The following is a 22,792-nucleotide window of genomic DNA, read 5'->3' on the forward strand; positions in this document are numbered from 1 at the left end:
ATTAATTTATGGTAAATTTGTCACATATGTGCCGGATTAAGGTATTTCATGGTACTAACCCTAAATAAATTTATCACCGGACTGAGATAATTCAACCGAGTCATTGTTCTCTTCTCGTTACACTTACCAACACGTTTAGCAAATTACCAATAATCTTCGGCATACCACGTATTAATTCTTTCGGGGACCTGAACTTGATCTATGGGTCCGGTTCAAATCGACACAACTTGGCCCACAAGTTCGATTCAGCTGATTCAAGCCTAGCCCAACATTTAACATTTTTTGCCACTTCTATTCAATTCTACTTTTTCATTTATGAAATTCCAAGATCCATCTATGCGACATATATTTATACGGATTATATAAAAACAAAGAGAGTCTCGGGAATTCAATCGTCTTTTTTTCCCCTTAAGCTATTCTTAGTTACTTATTTTACAAACATTCCGCCTATGGACTGCTGTGTAAATTCATAACTTTATTTTATTCCACAATTCTTGGATAATAAATTTCCGATATTTTCTGTCCTAGAAAAAACGTTTTAAAAAGATTTCCAATTTCTAATTTCCTCTTTCCGTAAATACAATTCATTGGTATTGTGTGTTTTCATCAATAAACGACTCCATAATAAAGTGATTTAAATTCTGTGTCACAAACTTAATCTTTTAAATGCCAATTTCTAGCACACATGCGACATGTTTTACAGTGGCTAGTATATAAAAGGCCTGACCAAAAAACAGAAAACTATCTAGCCATTCAAGCAGTCCAAGCAAGTTCTAAGCTACTGCCAACTCAACAAAAGGTGAAAAATTTAGGACTGAATCGGTAAATTTAAAAGGTTTAAGACTAAATAGACAAAAGAGCAAAATATTTATGACTTTTTGAGAATTTTGCCCATTTAAATAGGACATAATTTTTTAACCACGCGAAATGAGAGGACCCATGTAGATGATCTTCAAAGTTCATTCAATTCCAGGAACCGAACTCCTTGGCATAATTAGATTTAAATTGTTGTCCGCAAAACAAATTTATCTTAGAATGAAGTACCGTGGGTCCTGACTCAGGACTCCTGAGTCACGGACTGTCAGACCTAGGTACCGGCTCTTTGGACCCGACCCGACTACCCTTCACACATTGGCTCGTGGACCATGGCCAATTGGACTAGGGGCTGCGGCAGGTTGCTCAAAATCACAGCCACCCAGTCTGGGGTAGCCGACAGGACCCCCCACCTGCGACCTACAATGAGATGCCGCCCACCACCGCTCGGAGCGGCGATGCAGCAACCGGGTGGGGCAAAGATTGGAATAGCACCATACTGTTTCATCACACTACTCAAATCACTGCACTTTGCGATCCAACAGCAATGCAATGTAAATTATCGTCCCTGCAACCAACGAAAATGACGCCACCAATCATCACAGGTGAGGAAAATACGTCTCCTGCCAGCTCCAACCTTGCAAACTCTTGAACCCTGCACCTATACTCTTTCTGCTGGTTCCTTTCCCTAGCTGCATCCTCCTCAACGCGAAGCACCAACACAGATCCCGAGCTGGTACAAATGCAAACCAGCCTGAAAAAGCAGTGATGTTATAAATGGCAAGCATTAGGCCAACAAGCTTATGAAGTGTCTTTACCTGTCCTCTGAAAGTCGCAAATGCTCATCAAGATAAGCAGATGCAGTTATTGGATAGCCAGCATCGTATTCCCAGTATAGCTTCCCATTTTCCTGAAGAATCCCCAAAAATGATGAGAAAATATGACAGCAAGTTGATCAAAGGTCAAAATTTAAGAATAGACTGGTGAGAAATTTTTTATCTGAATATCATTTATTTGAATATCCCACTTCAACTTAAGACAAACTGATGAAAGTAGGTGATGCGAAGATAGCTGTGGCGCTGCGAAGTTTGGTAACGGGTGACATGCATATTGCAGAAGTTTGAGGTTTGTCTACAAGCAGTGATTTCGCCAAGAAACAGCAATAAATTGATTAGAAAAAAAGATAATCACAACAACCGTTTTGTATGGTTAAATGACATAAAAACTTCTGTGGGGGAAGATGCTGTCCTTGATGCAAATCAAAAGTCAAAGACTCTTGCAGTATTGTGAAACTGCAATGAAGTTTATCAAATTGGAAAGTTCAGTAGGAACTAGAGAAGACACTGGTACTAGGTGGCAATGCAATCTATATGCAAAACTAACTGCAGAAGTTCTCAGAAGATTGTGGTAAAACCGTAGCAACTAATGCATAAACTTACCAGCTAGCCCCACAGACTTGGTCAATACGCTTAAAAACAAATGGTGAAACTAGATCGATACAAATTCTTGGACAAATCAAGTAGAAGTGAATAAGATAAGAATTGGACCGTACTGGTTCTAGCGAAAGAATACTTCCACTTCTGGAGCAAATAAGCACCTGCATACAAGGGAATTTCCGAAAGAGCCACATCAAGAACAAGAGACCTGTCCACGATTTATGCTTTTTCAAAGATATCTGATCATGTTGTCATACTGCATCCAAAATTGCCAATGCTGGTGCAGCACAACATGCAACTGTAATTTTATTTGTAGATGAGTGAGATCAAGGATTTGTTGATATAAACTGATGGTCTTTTTTCTGTTAAAAATGTTTTTGGCAGTTTGATTTTACATGGATTCTTTTGCTCATGTTACTTTATTGCCTCATCACACCCTTACAGGAGAATTGTCCACGATTTTCCTTATGCTACCCAGGTCACATCTTGTACATAGAATGGACTTTGCAAAACCAATTATCTAAATGAAGTGCTTTACCTGAGTAGGGAGAACAGAAGCTATGCTTGCACCAGCAAAAATAGGACCACCAGTTCTCCGCTGCTCAAAGTTAATAATTAGGATAAGATTACAAAGAAGAATGCATTTGATAAGTCGGAAAGACAATGCAAAGTGAAGCAGGATAACTTGCATCCATTTAGTAAACAAAAGTATTTAGAATATTAACAGGAAATAGGTCAGTAAAATCTATAGGACCATATTGATTTCATAGTTTTATAAATGCTGCTATTATTTTACTAAACCAATATCCTACTTAATGTCTGGGATCATAGCATCATAAGATCCTATGATAAAAATACAGATTATCCACTGGAAAACGATGAAAAACACAACCTTGACAACTTGCATGAAGATTAATCCAAATGATAACTGCAGTGACAATGATGGAGGAGCGTAGCAGAATATTTTATTTATTTTCTCAAGTTATTGTTATGATCACTGTAGCTTTGACTTAATATTGCTTTTAAGGTCTGTTGAGGACTTTAATTATTTGGAGAGTCCTAAGAATATAGTTCTTATCCCCATTTATTAATTTTGAAGAGTTGTTTTCATATTAGAGTATTTTTCCATTATAGAATGAAGTTTCTTTTACAAAGTTGGTTCTTTCCTTTCCCTGGCTTTGATGTCCAGAAGAGCATCTTTTTATATCGTGCAGTTCTTTGTGAATGATTCCTATTTGCTCCTTCAATTCCGTTATTGGTGTTACACACCTTGTTGGGGTTTTCTTCCCTACATCCCATATGGCTGTAGATACGGTGCACATGTTTGCCAAGTGGTGGGTCCATCCAACAGCTATTCGTCATTCTGTGAATTACACATCCTAGCAGTCAAACCTTCCTTAAGTATTTATAGATGCACAACATGATGGTTGTAGCAATTGTAGAAACTCAGTATTCTAACCATGTGATCCAGTTCAGTATTCAAAGGTGGGAAGAGAATACGAGCAAGAATAATGCAATTCAACAACAATCAATTCATAATTTGATTGGATCCACAACTTTCTAGAGAAACGCCAATTAAGTGCAGCTTGTTAAAACGTCACCATAGAATTACAAGCTAAGCTTCGTGGTTTTTCTCAAGTCTAGAGAGTAAGGGAGACTTAAGATCTAAAATGGACATGATTTCAGACTGGATTCTAACTACATTGCCAACACAACTATAAGGTCGGTCCTCGGAGCTTCTTGGGCAACCAATTAATTTCCACTGGGTGTGAAAGTCCACCCAACCCATCATACATACAGCAGGAAATTACAGAAGACATGTAGGCCTGTGCTCCTGGGGGTGGTCAGAGAAAATGCTTAAGTGGGGTGATTTGAACCAGGCTTTGAGCAAGGACAAACATGCTAACCACTTAAGCAACCTTTGGATTAATTACACTGGTGGTTTTAAAAACCCCATATTCGAGAGATCAACCCATTAAAACTTGTGAGACATTCTCATCTTTCTAATTTATGGAGGATACTCCATCTTCTCATTGGTAATACTTAGTTACAATACTGCCAATTATGTGGGATAAAAGCCATCACATAATTACATCATTAACCCTTTCCTAAAGAGGGACACTCTAGAAAAATTGCCATTTCACGCAGAGAAAGTGACAATTTGACAATTAATATGTCATCCACAAGCTAGCATTAATGAATTTCATTAAATGGCACATATGTGAATTATATTTCCAGATTTTTTAAGCTATAACCTGTTTTCAGTGAGTTTTGATTCGTTTTCCAGCTATCCTACAACTGTTTACCGACTCACAAGAGATTCTGACTGAAAAAATGAGCCTTCCAATTTACGCCTTAATTTGAAACTATCACTGCAGCTACATTTGGCCTGGACAAGGGACTGACAACATGACCAACATAACAGAGGTAAAACACAGGAAAGTAAGCTCTCTTGCTGAGACAATATATAGGGAGGAGAAGCTATAATGCACTGTTAATTAAATTCCAAGGACTAGCATAACACCAGACCCTGCGGAGCAGGCGTTTCTATTGCACATCGAGGTAGGTCCACAATGCAAGGGAAACAACACAATATAGATTGCCAATTACTTGAAAAGACATGATAAGACCATCTATATCAGTGTGCGCTTGCTGGCCAAGCTATATTTATGTCTGTGCTTACTACATGTAAATGCATGTACATGCATCTCTGCCACTTCATCTACAGATGCTACTCCATGGAACAACAACATGGACTTGTTGCTGGATTACCCAATTAAAGCGCGTTAAGCCTATCCTACTAACAAGCAAACTGTCACATGAAGTTTCCAGCTGAACCATCAATGCTCTAACTATGAGAAGAAAATCTGTTGACAAATTTGTTCTCACTGATGTGACATTTGTTTGCTTCCATGAAAGTCAACATCCATGGACAGCGAATGTTTTCTACGGAGCAGAATAAAAGGTAGGAACCTTTTATCGCGAGCACAGATTGGCAGCCATGATGCATTAATCAGATATGCCAAACTTATGAGACCACAAAATGCAGATGTATAGTCTCTGACACATTGCCCTGATCATTCTCTCGCTTGACAGATTCTAGTTCATTAGAATCACAACACCAATAACTCAAATATGGAAATGATCATCAAAAGTGAATTTCCAGAAATTCGCATGAGCTGCAATCATTGGGACTGCTGACTTCTATCTAGTGAAAAACTTAAAAAAGAAAAATCCAAAAACAGTAAGTAAGAAAATTATGTTGTACCTTCCAAATAATGGTTCCAGTAGCATCTAAAGCCACAACAGATCCATCAACCAAGCAGCAAATAACTGTTGCAGAATATGCTAGTTTAGAAAATACCACGTAAAATAAGAAAAAGTAGACAAAACAATCAAGTAAAGAAATTTCGCGGACTACCTAGACCAGAAGGAGAACACACGGAGAGAGATCCGAACACTGGCACTTCAAATTCACAAAGCCAGAGAACATAAAATGGTACAGCCTGCACGTTTCATGTTAACTTCTGGATCAGAATCCCATAAACATGCTAGGGCCAATGATCATATGATTAGGCATATACTAGCCAACGATCATATGATTAAGCATATACTAGCCAACGATCATATGATTAGGCATATACTTTAGAGAACACAATATCAAATAACAAAAATTGCAACCACGGCACCGACAACGATAGGCAAATCTACTGCAACTGGTTACTATAGCTGGGTTAAAAAACAAATTCCAAGCCACCAAAGGATCATTGCATAAATAACAACAACACTGGCTACTGGCTTACCTTCTCTTAGAAGGGAAGAGCTATTGAAAGATGATGGCCACCTAAACTCATTCTGTTCCTGTTGCTACTACTTTCCACCATGGGAAAACTATTCTAGAAGTCCTAAACTTTCTGTACAGAGTGCAATCAATTTCTAAATGTTTCAAAACGTGCAACCAAATCCTAAACCTTTTGAAATTCGTGCAATCAAATCTTAACATGCCGTTGGTGATGTCAAATCATGAGAAAATTGGACCCTTCACCAAATTTAGCATAATTTCCATCCTATCCAAGCACCCGGTGTTTTCGTCGCCTGTTGGTTATATGCCTTGATTATGGAAGATAAGACTGCAATATCATGTGAAATTGAGAAAAAATAGAGTTTTGGTAGCAGTCTAAATTTGGTCACGAAATCTCAAAATTGAATCAAAAACTCAAAACAAAATTTCTATTGACCAACTAGGTGCCTAAAATCATGCATCGGTTGTTCGTTACTATTCATTTTAGTTTTTTCATCCTGATTTCAGTGATTTGAATTACATCTAGGATTTTGGTGACTCGAAGTAATAAATTTGTTGATTTTGATTGTTCTACTGAAATTAAACTAGGAGGTATTATTACTCTAATCAGCTGCAGCATCTAAGAATGGTTAACCATTAACGAATCGTTTGTTGTTGAATTTCAGATTTAAGCACTGACTCTAGTTTTACCTTTTGGATCGATTTTAATTTAAAATGGAGTTTTACTTTTAATTAACACTCATGATCAAGTCATACTCTCACTAGACAACAAAAACCCCGTTTTCCTTTGACACAATTATGGTAGAAACCATGCCTAATCTGGTGATGCAGATGGTTTTCCCATGAATGCCACAACGGGGATATTTGTTGATTGCACTAATTTCAAAAGGTATAAGAATTGACTGCACTAATTTTAGAGGTTTAGGACTAGATTGCATTTTTTGAAGCATTTATGACTCTATTGAACCCTTTTTTAAGGAACTCAGAAAATATTAAAATTGCAAGAGAGATCTCTTTTAGTTATACAGGTTTTAAAAGAAAGAATAGATCCTTTATAAACCTTTCCAAAGTAAAGAAAAAAAAAGGTCATGAAAAACATTCTATTTTGAAAATCAATAATGAGAGAATTGTAAACAAGAAACCCAATTCAATTGTTTGGATTAAGATAAATACCTAATTGAGTGAAACTTAAAAAGAAAATGACGGGATAATCCATAATGGGATAATTCATCAATCATCCATTCAAATTTGATACAAGGACTTCTCATTAACTAACTTCAGAGGTTGAACAACTTTATTAGGTGGATAAAGAAAGATCATCAGAACCATACCCAATGTTCTTAACTTGAATGAAGATGAATTATAAGGTGGTCCTCCCATGAAAGACAGTCACATTTCATATCTAGCAATTTAACATTCTTGCATTGACAGATACATACAAAAACAATTCAAGTTTGGATCAGGACTCTGCATACTGGTGGTGGTGTACATCTTGATATCAAAGACCCCAAGATTGCTCCTTTCACTGTATAAAACTAGCCAACCATTCCACAATAATCATCCTAGCAAGCAAACATCTACTACATTTTCTTTGGTCAAAGTTTTATCTGTCATAAGCAGCTTGGGATATTTTATGATTGGATGTGGTCTTTAATGGTATTTGGAGGTAAAAAGTGGACAATTCAGCATCGGTCATCTAGGTATTTAAACTTCAAGGAAGCAATACGGATAAGAGAGTTCATATGTACCTTAATACAAAGAGCTGTTACGCGACCACTGGTAGATCCTACATAAAGAGTGTCGCGCACCTGCGTTGAATCAATTGAATTTTGATTTTCTCAAGGATGGTTTTCAAGCAACTAGACGGTAATCAAGGGAAAACTTATTATACTGGGAAGTGACCTATTCAAAGCATAAAAGCTTTTCATCTGAAAATTCAAGAAAAACCTAAAGCATCGAATATGAACCAATTGTGAATAAATCACACAGGTCCTTAGGCTATGTTTGGCACAAGGAATGGAATGCCATCATGATTACCTACTCCAGGCTTTTTCTCTTGTTCTAGTTGTTCAGTCATATTGTAGAATTGAACAGGACATTCCCAATGGAGGCCCATTCTCTCTATATCAAGAATTGGCAACTTCCTCTCAAATTTGCCTCAACACAGACACAAACACACAGCTATTCGATTTTCCATCATATCCTTTGACATTTTCTTCTCATTTTCCCTTCCGAGTTATATTTCATTCCTTCCTCCATTCCATCCCATTCCTCAAAACTCAAAAAATTGTAGATGTTTTGCAAACAAATCACAACCTAGCATCAGGAATGCCAGACTCACCTCGTCGATCGCAGGTGAACCAAAGATACTCCCACCACAGCTAATATTAAAAAGACATTGACGATTCTTGTAGTCAAGAGCATAGAGGCTATGGTCGTGAGATCCACACCTGCACAAATCCTTTTTGCGTCAATTGTCTAGAAGCAAGACATAGAGCTTTGAAATTGATAAAAGATAATAGGACAAATGAAAATCTAGGCTACCTAGGATATTGGAACAAACGACGTACAAAAAGAGCGCATAATGCAGTGAAGATGCAAAACCTTCATGAAAAAAATCTAAAACCAGCTACAGAATTATGCAATTAAAAGGGAGATAAGTGCCACGATACAAGATGGCCTAGAAAGAGGAATCGAAAGTCTTAATATCGTATTTGATAGAACCGTGTCAAACAGTTGGGTGCTGAGTGCAATAAGACAAGGGTTGGAGATCCCTATCTTGTCAGTATCCGCTCTGTTTTCTAGCTGGTTTGGAAAAAGCCAAGAAACGAGCCTCTTCAACCTCTGTAATATTTCATAAATGGTGCAAAACTACTGATTTTAGCATAATGGAACTACTTACAGATGCAAATGCATTGATCTCAATATATACTTTATCTTGTAGTTGAGCTCTTTCGAATCTTGACCTTCTTTTGTACGTGGGTTTGAACCCATTTAGCACCCTATAGTGAATTTCTCTTTATCAATGAAAAGTGATTGGTGCACAGACATTCATCTTAAACATTGTTTCCCCACTCTTTTTTCTCTCTCTACTGACCAGGATGCTTTCTAGCATCTTGTGCGTCAACACCATCACTGCACTCTGAATTCCCACCTTAATTTATATTTTGAGGGAGCTTGATGTGGTCTGCACATTCATGTCTCTTTATAGCCCAAGGTTATAGGTATTGGAGAAGGACAATCTCCTCTAGAATTCTGTTAAATGCAGAGCCTTCTCTATTAAATCTTATTATTTAGCCATTGGAAATCTCTCCATTGATTCCTTCAGACAATTCATGCTAAAGCCATTTGGTCCTTATGTGCCCCTGAAGACATCCTTTTCTACTGGGCAGCTACTTGGAATAGAGTTCTCATTGTTGAAAATATCTGACTGAAGAACATTTAATCAAATGGTGCTACTTATGCAGTGCATATGGAGAATGTAAATATTCTAGGACCTTCAAGAGTGAGGGAGAGGGGAAGTATGAAACTACATCTTTACTAAAAGACTTAATGAAAAAGTAAATATGATGGCTTTGCTTATAGAGAATGAGCGACACTAATAAAACCCTAATGTCCTTCTTTAGGACCACCTACCAGCAACTAGCTAATATCCATAGATGTATCTATTAACACTCCCCTTCAAGCTAGAGCATCCATGCTGCATATGACAAGAAGAACTTTCTTCCATAGTCTGTGACTAAAGCGCTGTGCAAGCCATAATTTACACTAGATAAGGGATGTGGATAAATCAAACAGAGTTGAGACTATGACAATTGTGCAAGCCTGACCTTACACGACAAACTGAATGTATATCAACACCAGATTTGACAAAATAGCTGCGGAGACAAATCGAGATCGGAAAGTTGACACCTCTCTCCCTCAAACAGCGAAGATAACATCAAGATAACCAGCCTTCATGAATTCAGGCAAACTGAACTTCATCACCCTACAACTCTTGATTCTGGCTGCTCAACAAATGTGTGCTCGACTCTTGAGCTCACAGCTGCCTGGAAACTTGATGGAGGCTTCACTAGTCAATGACGCTCCCAATTGATGAAGAGCCTCACAACGAATATCATCCACAGTAGGCTTGTTGAGAGTTTTATTAGGGAACTTTTTGGAGACATGGTGCTGCAGATTGGAACACTAACACACCCTAGAAAGCCTTTCTTTTTTTTTTTTTGGTAATTGGAAAAGACAACTATACAAACCTAAGACCAAAAACAGCAACGGATGAGAACAGTAGCTTGATTGTGATGGAGAAGTAGAACCAATAACCATGACCGAGAATGAGTACAGGACAGAAGGACTAGAGAACACAGAGCCTCAACTTGGGGTAGTTTTCATCAGGGATAAGGATCTTGGCATAAAATTGATGAGGCCCGCAGTGAACGACCACGACTCCCCCTTGACTACAATGGAGACGGAGAAACCACCGACTCCCAAGAGAGCTCTGCTTTCAGAGACAACCAAAGAAACCGCAACAAACATTAAATGATGATGCTGCTCTCGAGGTTGACGAGGTAGAAAAGATTATGGCAGAGACAAGTTTTTTTATTTTATATAAGACTTCCAGGTAGAAGAAAGACAGTAAAAATTTTGGAGTTCAAGGTTCTAATTTTATCTTTTGTTGCCTCAGATCCACTCTCCTGGTGCTCTAGTGCTATGTAAATTTATCTTTTGTTGCCTTAGATCCCACTCTCTTGATTACTAGATGACTGACCGATAGAGTACATGAGATGGCTCTATCTACAGAGCATGAGAGACAGTAACAAAACTCTAATTTCCTTATTTATAACCACCTACTAACTACCACCTAAAATACATAGATATACTCTGACCAAAAAAACAATACATAGATATACTCAAATAGAGAACAACCCATCATCGATCCCTTTATCATGTGATGCTAACAACTGTCCTGCAACAATCTCAATCCTTGAAGTATTCCTTTGGGTCATGCAAATCAAGGAAATCCTCCATATTGTCTCGTATGTTGAATTTTGGAGGGAATATAACAAGAGTCCACAGCTTCTTTTTATCTTTATGGTTTTCAGTATTGTTTGGTTTCGTGTTGTAACTCTTCTTCTCTGTTATTTGAATATTGAGTTTTGTGTTTCTTGTATCCTATGTTATATTTTTGTGCTAGAACAATGTTTCTTGTAATAAAGTGTATTTGCTTACGGAAAAAACAAAATTGCGGTACAGTCTCACAGCCTGGCAATAATTCTTTGGCAGATATCTAGTATTGGTCGCCCTCCCCATGTTCCGAGGACTAAACATGCCAAAATACAAGTAAAAGAAAAAAATTATTAACAGAGAACTGGAATTACCATATCAATTGCCGTAGCCCATCTGCAACTGGCTGTGATTTTACCTACGGAGCAAGGAAAAGGGATCTGGTGAACAAACTAAGTCAAAATAAAGGATATAATAAGCATATAGAGCGAACCTTCAAAAGAAAGGAAATCTAAAAAAAAAAATCGAACAAATTGCCCACTTGATGGAGGACACATTAAGTGGGCAATTTGTAAAAGACCAGTATAACAAAGATAATAAAATGCCTCCTGAATCATTAAAAATTCATCATTATCACAGACAGACATTGCACAAGACTTGAATTACAAGACAATAGGGGGGTATCCATCATTGGACCTCAACCAAAACATAAAACCATATGTATATTCTGTGTTGACAAGACACATATCTCAGTTGCACGTGAGTTTTTCAAGCACTATATGCATGCCTGTGATGCAATTTTTCTTACAAAAGCTTTATGGCATGTTCTCATCCTTCATCATGATTACGTCAAAGCCAGTGCATCCCATTGTCAGTATCAAACTAAGTAGCTTTTTCTTTATTTTCGCTGAAAACTGATTGGAGCTCATACTAATAAAAAAATAATGTAAGAAAAAGGAGGAAAGACCTGTAGCTAATTTTTCTGATGTAGGAGCATAATTTTAATTCTTGTTTACTTGGGCTTTTATGGTTCAAAAGTGGTCATGTGGAAGTCCTATGACTTTTAATGAGCTCCACTGTTTGAGATCAGATATTCATGTTAGATCCATCTGTAACCCTAGTACAAATAGGCCTTCATGTCACTTTGCCATTAGTTTTTCTGATTCTATAAACATCGAGAAACCACCCTAAATGTATTCACTCTACTCCAGCTTCATTCATGTCGATTCTAGCCCTCATTATTTTGTTGTTGTTTTTCTCCATTCTTTTGCTCTGTACTAAAATTGATGTAGTTCCCTAACAAGGGACCTGATACCATTTTGACAAAGTCGGCAAAGTAAAATGCAGCAAAAGAACAAAAAAGAGAGGGCTACAATCAGGATGAATGATGCCTCTGAATCATTCTCCCATTTGGAAAGAAACGAGCTCCACATTAGAAACTTGGATGTCTTCACCGTAAATCTGTAACCATCTCCTTCAGTGTAAATCTGTACCCATCTACTCCTCAAGAAATAGATGTGCTTGCAAATTTGTAATAGCTGAATTATGCAACCATTCAAGTAGGAACTTTCTAGGCATGTTACCCTCCCTGATCAGCATCATTTTCCCCTCAAATTTAATCACCAACACCACCTTACTTAGGTCCATTAGAAAGTCATTCGATGTCTCAATTTTGGACAATGAAGACATTTCCCATGGACATTTGTTGGCAGCCATGCTGAATAGTGGAACATGGCAGAGTTTTGATGCATGTCATGCAGTGAATTTAGTCAAGTAAATGCGTACGCAGCTAAACATTCATGTTTCAGCAAGAACGATGAGGTACTCTCTCCCTAGAGCAAGTGATTATATCACTTCAGCAAGGACGAAGCTCTCCCTAAAGCAAGTAATTGTGGCACTCCATCAAGGATAAAGATCACCAATGGAGGTAATGTAGTCTAGTTCGAAGAATACGAGAATCTACAAAATGCTCACGTACTGGGTTATGGTGATGGATCAAAGACAGTTCACACTTGTTCCGGAATCAGTACAGATTAGATAGAGGTGAGAACATATTAAGCTCTTTTGCAGTATACTACTGATGCTTTCTTTGTAAAGAGAAGGACAAACAGTAAATCATCAGTTCCTATAATGTAGCTGGTCTGGTAGTCGCTGCATAAGGTTATATAGGCAGCAACTGCTTTCATATTGGCCCTTGTTCGCACTTTGGAACTTGGAAGCTGAAGAAGAAACTTATTTACCAGGAGTCTCTCTACATATTTTCGCCCCTACGCAAAGAAAAAAGATAGCTTTTGAAAGATTTAAAAAACTCCACCAAATTTAGATCTCTCTATCATATATTGAGAGACGCCGACCCCAACTAGTTTGGGATAAAGGTGATGTTGATGTTGTATCGTATATTGAGAGAAATTAATTTCTCAAGATGTCATACTTGACATTGTAGATTCAATAGCTTGTATCTTCTCTGACAGCTTTCTGCTATCCCCTTGGTACCTTCTAGTGAAACTTTCTTAACAACAGAGGAGAAACGGATTGTACCTCTTCCACAGATTGCATATGGAGGCAACTACTTTGAAGCCACTTAAAGCAGTCATAGGTACTACCAATTACATCAGATCTGCTAATCCTAAAAAGGTTTCAGGATGCAACTTGTGCTTCATCAAAATTTGCACTCTTGTGAGTCTTCGATGGTGACTGCCATCCATCAATTAGTAGATCAATGAAAAATGATACAAGTATAAAACTGTCGTACCTCACCACCAGTTTGAAAAGTCCAGTGGATTTTACCACTTGAGAAATCAATGAAATAAATTTTCCCTTCATAACATCCAACTACAACCTGAAAAGACCAAATATAATCAAGCGTCGTGTCCACAAATCAGTCTTTACAGGACGCAAAGGCAAATTATGCATGCAAAACTAATGACAGACCTGAGAAAAGTCACTTGTAACAGCGGCCGAACATTCAATTCTTCCATCTAGTTTAATCTCCCACTGAACATGACCACTAAATGATTCATGTTAGAATCGACACTCAGAAAATTAACAGTCCATTGACAATGGATAATAAGAATTAAATCGCACATGATTATGATGAATCCATGTTTGAAGAGGACTTAAGGCCACTGAATATTTTATATTCTTCTTGCCTAATCTTCTAACTGGCCAGCCTAAATCAGTTTTTGATTTGACTTCAGGATTACCACCTTCCACAGAAAATGGATACAAGATCAGCTAGCTATTCATCCCATATGTCATGGGTACAATATCAATTATGAAAAGGAAACAAATACAAGATTATAACCGAATATCATTTCTTGATGTTAGCACAATTGGAACACAGGAAAGAGTAGCTGAAATAGATCACTTCATCACAATACCAGATAATAATTTCTAACACACACTAATTGACATGTTTTTTCAGTAAAAAAACAGTTTTGACATTATATTGATATATTATTAAAGATTGGAAAGGAGGACAAAGTAACTTCATTTAAGGCATTCGGAAATTTCAGAAGTAGCTGAAAAATAAAACATATGCATACCTTTTCGCATCGACACGGACAAATCTTTGTGAATGAGAGCCAATAAACACATAGATCTCTTGGTCGTGGACCACAAGCAGTGGTGATGCATCAACGCAGGACTCCATGGGAGCTTTCCATACCTCATGCATCATTCCTTTTAAGTCTCTTGAGAAATCTAATTGCAAACTCTGTCGATCTACATCTTTCACATTGTTTTTGTCTTCATACATAACCCTATTGCACCGGCTTAAGGAACTTAGCCCTGACAATGACATAGATTTCCATGGACCCTCAGGAGTAAGATAAACTTCAGAGCTGAACTTCAAGCGCTTTGATGTAAGCTTGTCATTGTTGGAGTCCCGTGAGATGGTCCTCATCATTCTCCTCTCCCGTCCAAGGCCAACAAGCTGGAATGACTTTAACTTATCTACGTGGGAGCTTTTCCCCTCATTAGCTTCAGAACCCATTCCCAAAGCATCGGTTCCATTGAGATCCACACTTCTTAATCCTTGCTTTTCTAGAAGGACAATTTGTAACTTAGATGGAGTAGGGAAATCGTAAAGTGACTTCATGCTAATCCCAAGATTATGAGAAGCATGAGCTGCAGCAATAGAATTGCCGCCTAATGAAAAGAAATCGGCATCATCAGAGACCTCTTCAATCATCAAAGCATCACAAAAGGCCTGACAAAAATATGTTGCAGGTTACGTTTCTGCATTGAGCAGTTATATCAGACAAAGAAATTTTCTGTGTGAGAGGTCAAAGGGAGAACCTTTTTTATAGCTTCCAAGACATTGCTATTGTCAGTGTCAATATTATCTTTGGAATGCATTACGACTGAAGCAGAAAGAAACTCATAATCCACTTTTCCACTCGAAGTCCTAGGAAATGATTCTAGAAAGATGAAATAGTGTGGAACCATTGCATAGGGAAGCTTCTCAACCATCCAATGTCTAATGGATCTGGATACTTCACTAGGTTTTTTCTTTTCATTCAACAATAGAAATGCTTCAAGCTGCACTTCCTCTGAACCTTTATGACAAACCACAGCAGCATCAAGAACAGCTTCATGTCCTCTAAGCATACTTTCAACTTCCCCCAGAGCTATTCGTTGACCGTTAATCTTCACAATACGATCTTTCCGCCCAAGAAAAACAAAGTCACTGCTTGCTAGCTGCTTTGCAAAATCACCAGTCCTGATGAATAATTGTCTTTGATGTTCTTCATTAGAACAGTAAAGGGATGAATTGTGAGGCAATTCCACATATTCTAAACAGTCTGCAGAGGATTCTGACAGGTATCCACTTGAAATGCAGACACCAGCGACATATATCTCTCCGTGATTCAATTCATCATCTTCACCAACAAGCACAACTTCACAATTAGAAATAGGAAGACCAATTGGAACATTGGATAACATCTCTGCTTCCAACATCATCGGCAACCTTTTGCAATCAAAATATGTACAGTCACCAGTCACCTTCAAGAAAAGTCAAATACATTTACTAAAATATGGAAGTAATTGGTTTTCAGAAAATAGAAGTCCTGCACGCTGATGCAGACTTTGAAAGTTTAGCTGGCAAAGTGAAACAATAAAATTTATGAAGCAAAGTGGTATAGAAGACAAACTTCATAGAGCAACTTTTTTTTTTTAATTAACTATGGCTTAAAACTGGACATGCAGCACATCAACATCCTTTCACAGTGAACAGTATGACAAGAGCTATCTTGCTTCTCTAGTGTCATGTCACAGAATAGTGCTGCTTCCGATGGGAGAAAAAAATGCAAAATGCATAACAAAAGGCAGTGCGAAAGTAGCATTGACATTTTAGGCTTCAACTGATAAAAGTAAACGAGAAAAGGTATTCATTAAATCATTCTATCAAGAAAGTAGCGATGTAAAGACACACAAATTGTAAAAGTACAATGATATGAAAACATGAGGCAAGACTCGTAGGAGGTATACACTGTAACTTTTTTGCAAAACCAATCTCATCTTCTAAACGTACTTCACAAACCAATTAAAATTGCTATTTCCAGATACCATATGGGAACATCATGAGAACTTTACCCACAAGTAGTTTAAAGCTGTTAAGATTTATCTTGAGCAAAAAGAAAAAGTGTGAATATTGATTCCAGACCTCAGTACTTCCATACAAATTCAATATAGTGGTCTTGGGTAATAATCCAGTAAGTTCCTTCCACAATGATACAGAAAATTCTTCACCACTGAGCACTAATAACTCCAATGAGCAGAGGACTCGCGTGTTCTGTCGACTTAGCATGGCAGGAATGATTGCCTTCATCAATGTTGGAACAGCAATTAGCCTGCTGATGTGATAAGCCTGCAGAATCATTCACATAAATGGAGATTAACAAGTGAGAGAATACAGATATGGACCCTGCTGACAATACACCATACTTATTATAGGAATACATCAAAAGATAGGAAACTTGGCAAGCTCCATATATTGTCCTGATATAGTGAGATGAATTCTATTCTCTCTTCAGAAGGAAAGGTTAATATTATCGACAAAATAACCATCAGTATTATGAAAGCTGTACAAAAATGAAAAACCTAGAAGAGAACTAAATATTAGTCACTAAATATGACAATACTTGCAAAGAAAGTTATCCTAAGCCAGTAATATATTTCTTGTAACCTCTCACAGTCAGTAATACGTTGTAGATTATCAAAAATGAGCATTCCATTCACAATCAAGCTATTATCTGTGAGTTTCACATTATTTAATTTTGAAAATCATAGTGAGCTTCAGTGAAGTTCAATTAGATCGATGCAACTTATATTATTTTCAGCACGTTGGACTTTTTCTTTTACATTTTGGCCCCCCCAGTGTTGTATTTCTGGATTCATCCCACACTTGGAAGAAATGAAAAAGGAATTAGATATATGTATGTGTGTATGTATGTGCGTGTGTAGAATAATGGATTCTTTGCCACTGTAGTAGATAGGGGAGAAAATCTTATTTCTCTGAATTAGCCTAAAAGCATTTCCCAGCTGAAAGTATTTTAATGACACAATGGAAAGTTGCAAACTATTTGAGATGCTAGTAAGTAATATGTCATGAAAACAAAAGAATAAAAGTAGACTGCCAAGTACAAACTGAATAAATTAGATTAGAAATGCCACACTGGGTTTAGTAATCAATTCATGCAATTCAAAACCACGTAGAACTAAAAAACCAGAAAGAAATATTTTACGGCTAGAGGTCATAACTGACATATTTGGTAATGAGGAAAAGATAGAAGAAAAACCTTAAAGCAAAGCACCCTAAGAAATAGAAACAAGATACTACAATAAGTACCTCATACCTCAAGAAAATCAGCAACAACTAAAGCATTGTGCTTTAGCTTATTGAGTGGAGGAACAACCAATGTACAAGCACAAAGCATAGAAGCTAAAAATTCCTGGAGGTGGTCAACAAAGCTTATTGATGTCTTGAACAGCAGAAGTTCTTTTCCATGCAAAGGATAAAGTCTTTGCATCCAAGAAAAGCGATTTAAGAGACCTGCAAGAGAGAGAAAACGCGTGATTACTCTTTACAGAGTAATCTAATAGCAGAACAACTTCAAAAATGAACAATTGGTCAGCATGATGATTCCTTTACAAGTACCACAAAGAATGTTTCTCTTACTAGATGGAAGCCACACAAACAACAAATTAAAGGAAAGAGAAACGGAGCCCTGAACACACAATTCCATGGTGAAGTGCATAATTACTTCTCCAAGGTTAATGTGAATGCCTTCTATTCCTTGTAGATTCCAGGATTTTCAGCTTCTTCATGGAGTGAAATTTTAGCAAATTCCATAGACATGTTCTCTCCCTATTCAGAAGTTTGAAGGACTGAAAGTATTGAATCACCAAGTTTTAAGCAGTTGTTTTCTTTCCAATTGCGTGGTGTAGTACTGAAGAAACTACAGGCATGATGTTCAGTCAAGAAACTTTAATCAAACTTTTCTGGTGATGCTTCATCAAAATTTTCAATTATCTTTCATCATCTTGCAACATAAATTTCCAATCACTGTTCATAGGTACTGTGAACTTACCCGAGTACTGATTCAAACAACATCACACACATAGTACCTTCAGACTTGCTTTTTTATTCGCTCAGAGCTTTCTCTATAGAAAATTTTAATGATTGAAGGATATACAAGCCAGCCAACAAAAAAGAATAAACATAATATCATACAACAGGAAAAGTCTCTTTCTCCCATAGATAATCTCTAGCCTTGTGCTGCTCTACCAGTATGGTGTCTTCCCTATTCCTATTCCATCACCATATGCCAAAATCATTAGTGGTTAAAAAGTTCGACCAAGCTATTAAAGGAATGGATAATTCAATAATTAAATATTGTAATACTATCCCTCATGTTTAGGTTAAGTTTGGCCTAAGGCTTTTGATCCCTGAAATATACAATTGAGGAGACAATAAAAGGCCTAGAAAGGTTTTAACCCCGAATTCACTACTCTAAAATCAAGAAGATTCTGTGGGATCATTGCTAATTATTCCAAAGTCAAGCCGGTATGGAAGAAGCTAATTACACATATATAACATATTATAAACTAGTTCAAAGCCTTCAACAACCAATTCTTTGAAGCAGCATACTCAACGACATCAAATTCTGTTTAGTTGATTGTGGCTGGTAGAGGGTATACTGCAAACAATAATACGATAGGTGGACTAAATATTTAACTTGAATAATGTAGCAAAACTTATGCCAAAAGTGAACCCTCTAGGGATGTTGAGTCCGTGTTGCAAAAAGGTGAAGACATTGAAAGATATGTCAGCCTCAGGATACACGGACAGAACTTGAGAGTGCACTTGATGTTCTTGTGCATGGTCAAGGTGGATCAAAAGATATGGGAGGCTCAAATATGATGACGAGACTTTAAAGGATCTCATACATCAGGAGCTAAAAAGGCATTGTAGGGGAAGAATCACAGAAATACAATTCTTATAGCCCACCCTAACCAGGATGAAGACTTTGTTCCCATTCACATCAGAGCTTAGTCCTGCTCAGTCAATGAGGTATATAAACTATTATCAGATCTCCCAAAGAGAAAGAAATTCCAAGATAGAATCCTAGTATACTACTCTCTGATGCACCTCTTCCAATTTCTCTAGTTTGAAACAACTCTGCAAATTTAAAGTTCCATCAAAGACAGCAGTCTTGCCTGGAAAGTTATTTTTGGTTTTCAATATAAAAAATGACCAGACATTTTGAGAAGTGACACAGTATTGTTGTGGAATGGTACACTTACGTACAGAAAAAACAATGGTCCTATACATATTCGGTCCCACAATTTCGTCAAAACTTTTGAAATGGCTATAGTGCTTTATAGGTGCAAAATCTCATCCAGAAAAAAAAGGGTAATAGCAGCAGAGTAGGTAATTAGATAACAAACCTGAGCAGCCCGAGGAAGGGAAAGAAACTAACTTCACATACGTATGATTAAGATGAGGACAAAAAATTGTTCTCCATTCAGGTAGTATTGCTGGTGTGCTAGCCTACTCTTCAAAATTCACATCTAAAGCTATTCTCCAGCGAAAAAATTGCACACAACCCAGTTTCAACGTTTATAATTAAATGTCGATCTTTGCAATTGCCACACTTCCAGCGGGTCATGTAGTGATTACCTTCGCATTTTGTGGGGAGCACTCATTGGAAAAAAAAAATTAGAGGGGAGGAAGAGGAAGGGCCCATTGATCGAGGTGGCAAGCTGGTAGTTAGACCAATCAAGACAAACCTTCTGATCGTTAGATACTAGTTAACCAAATTGGGAAACCACCAAAATATGGAAAGTTAGTTTGGGTGGCATCAGGTTTCTCAAGGGGCACTTCCCTCAAATTACTGCATAGAGCCATTACTGAAAAAATAGTTCTAAGAAGGGACATAAAAGTTTGCAGATCTCTGGGACAATAGTGAGCTCATGACTATGACGCACCAAATTCTTATGATTTCAGCTTATGAGAAAAGAACAAATGGGAAGGGTAAACTTCTTTCTTCAGATTACATTGTAATGGATCTAACTGAACTATCTCGGGCTTTATGTGTCAAAGAACTGTTGGAAGGCAGGCAATCAAAATGAGATATGCTAAGAGATCCATCTGACAGTTCTACAAAAGAAGATCCTATCGAGTGGTCCAGTGATAACGAGAAATGTTCATGAACGAATTATTTTATAAGTACCTCATTTACCCAAACTGCAATACCAAAGCTAACACAAACATTTTGCTCCAGAGAAAGCAGTCTCATATGCTTGGCTACTACTGGAAATTCTCAAAGACTGACAGTATTATACAAAAAGAGAGCCATCTCATCATTTACCGCACCAGTGTTGTTGTCAATTACTACAGTGTCACTGGGACATGCTTATAGCGACTAGTGTTTTGACATTATGAAGATGAAAGGCAAAAACACAATAAATAGATTATACAACAGAAGCGAAAAGCCACAGTTGAAAGCATAAGCTTTTTTAAATTGACTCTCAATAGCACCAAAGAAATGCTGAATAATATGGTTTTACTTAGGGGGCAAATAAATGAAATACTACAATTCACGATGTGAAAATGCAAGCAAATGGAAAAAGCAAACTGCACACCTTCTTCAGTGCCACAAACTCCTTTAGGCTTTCCAGTTGATCCCGAGGTGTACATCAAATAACAAAATGACCTTCTTTTCTCCCAGGCACAAGGCCAAATGACATTTCCATGCCTGTTAATTTCTGTGGTACTTTCTTCCATGGAGAACAGCACGACAGGACAACTCCCCGATTCCACTATCCAATCTGTTTGCCGACCGTGGCTTTTACCAAATGATGACTTGGATGCAATAATGAGCGCAAGATTTGAACGGGAGACAATTGACAACATCCTTTCCTTTGGCCACATCGGGTCAATAGCTAAGAAAGCTTCCCCACACCTCAAAACAGAGAGAACAGAGACAATGTACTCCACCGAAGGAGGTGCATAGATTCCAACTACTTTTGGTACATAGACATCCCCTGACTCCATCAATTGAGCTGTACCTGGTATGAATGTATACGCCGCTTCGTTGCCACTGTGATAGCTTTTACCTAGAAAATATGTTGAAATATCAATTCAGCTGCTATCATCAGCAAGGCCATCTATGTGATAAGAAATGATTGCCACAATACTCGACCTTCACCAAAGATCATATATAGAAGAAAACTTCTAAAGTTGGAGACGCGCTGTGCAACGCTAATCACTTAAATTGAACGACAGTTATTAAAACCAAAGTTCTAATGCAACCAAATGTCAGCAATACAGCGTTAGCACGGACGGAAACTCCGCACCTGAAGGTTTTATGAGGCCGGGGTCGTCACCGCCGTTGAGGATATTGCGGAGACGAGAGCTGAGACGATCAACGGCCAGCGACACATCGGAATAAGTAAAGCACTGGTCCCCAGGGTAGAGCGGAGGGGACAGGGACCGCGCCCGCTCATCGTAGAACCCATCGACGCCAGCTGAGAAGCCGGAGACTGCCGCGATCCTCCGGCGCAGCTCATCGGAAAGAACGGCGCCGCCCGACGCGTGCACGACGGCGATTTTGCTAGGGTTTTCGGACGCGGCGGCGGAGAACCGGTGCGACAAGCAGCAGTGGCGTTGCTGCTGCTGCTGCTCCGCCTCGCTCATTGCTTCCACGGGATGGGAAACTCTAGTTCCTTGAGTAAATGCTCTCTCCGCATTGCATTTGGTAGCCAGACGATTCGAGCTCGAGCACGCGAAGCGTACGGTTCGAATTCATCTCTCGCCGGCTGCTCCCGCTGAAGCTGAGTGGGATTAATCGAGAAGGATGAACTCCAGTGGCCGTAAAAGGTGGTGTGCCAAAATAAATGATTGGAAAAATATCAAATAATGCCTCAAGTACTTCCCTTTTTTTTTTTTTTAAATTAGGGCTTGAAATATTCGTTATTTCAAATAACGGGTTAAAATGCTTTTATTTATTTTTAAATAAGAGCTCGAAGTGAAACTTATTAAAATAAATGCCTCGTAGTTGAGTCAATCTCAAAGAAGCACATAACATTCTAGAGGGTCAAGAGCATTTTCGTATTTCACTTCTAAAAAAAATCATTTTTTCCCCTTCTTCACTTAAAGAAGGACCTAGAAAAGAAAAAGAAATTCAAAGATGGTCATGGTGTGGGCCGGCATGTATCGTGGATCGCCGCC

At 38.0% G+C, this 22,792-nt stretch overlaps 1 protein-coding gene across 2 annotated transcripts; it reads right to left on the reverse strand.

Annotated features, from left to right (window-relative positions):
- Window positions 1-967: 967 nt before the first annotated feature.
- Window positions 968-22,436, reverse strand: LOC115726023 (putative acyl-activating enzyme 19). Of its 2 annotated transcripts, XM_030655728.2 has the most exons (17): window positions 21,919-22,436; window positions 21,205-21,678; window positions 17,913-18,109; window positions 16,721-16,924; window positions 15,352-16,059; window positions 14,598-15,262; window positions 13,984-14,059; window positions 13,805-13,891; window positions 11,427-11,470; window positions 8,393-8,501; window positions 7,800-7,859; window positions 5,671-5,755; window positions 5,518-5,582; window positions 2,788-2,847; window positions 2,366-2,410; window positions 1,632-1,723; window positions 968-1,567 (listed from the first exon to the last, which is right to left on the reverse strand). In XM_030655728.2, the coding sequence occupies exons 1-17, from the start codon at window positions 22,256-22,258 to the stop codon at window positions 1,330-1,332; spliced, it is 3,549 nt and encodes a 1,182-aa protein (XP_030511588.1). In that variant the 5' UTR covers window positions 22,259-22,436; the 3' UTR covers window positions 968-1,329. The 2 variants fall into 2 exon arrangements, 1 of the variants encoding a protein (XP_030511588.1); XR_007199688.1 differs by lacking the exons at window positions 968-1,567; window positions 1,632-1,723; window positions 2,366-2,410 and adding an exon at window positions 3,519-3,612 and having other exon boundaries at window positions 2,794-2,847.
- Window positions 22,437-22,792: the final 356 nt, after the last annotated feature.

Source organism: Rhodamnia argentea, chromosome 9 (assembly GCF_020921035.1).
Source record: "Rhodamnia argentea isolate NSW1041297 chromosome 9, ASM2092103v1, whole genome shotgun sequence".
In the NCBI taxonomy this organism is placed as follows: Eukaryota; Viridiplantae; Streptophyta; class Magnoliopsida; order Myrtales; family Myrtaceae; genus Rhodamnia; species Rhodamnia argentea.

Excerpts from the sequence above, each read along its gene's own strand:
- LOC115726023 (XM_030655728.2), bottom strand. The coding sequence starts at position 22,258 with ATGAGCGAGGCGGAGCAGCAGCAGCAGCAACGCCACTGCTGCTTGTCG. Across the intron at positions 14,060-14,597 it reads GTCCGTGTCGATGCGAAAAG|TGGTCATGTTCAGTGGGAGA; the intron begins GTATGCATATGT and ends TGAATCATTTAG. Across the intron at positions 11,471-13,804 it reads CTTTTCAAACTGGTGGTGAG|GTAAAATCACAGCCAGTTGC; the intron begins GTACGACAGTTT and ends CTTGCTCCGTAG.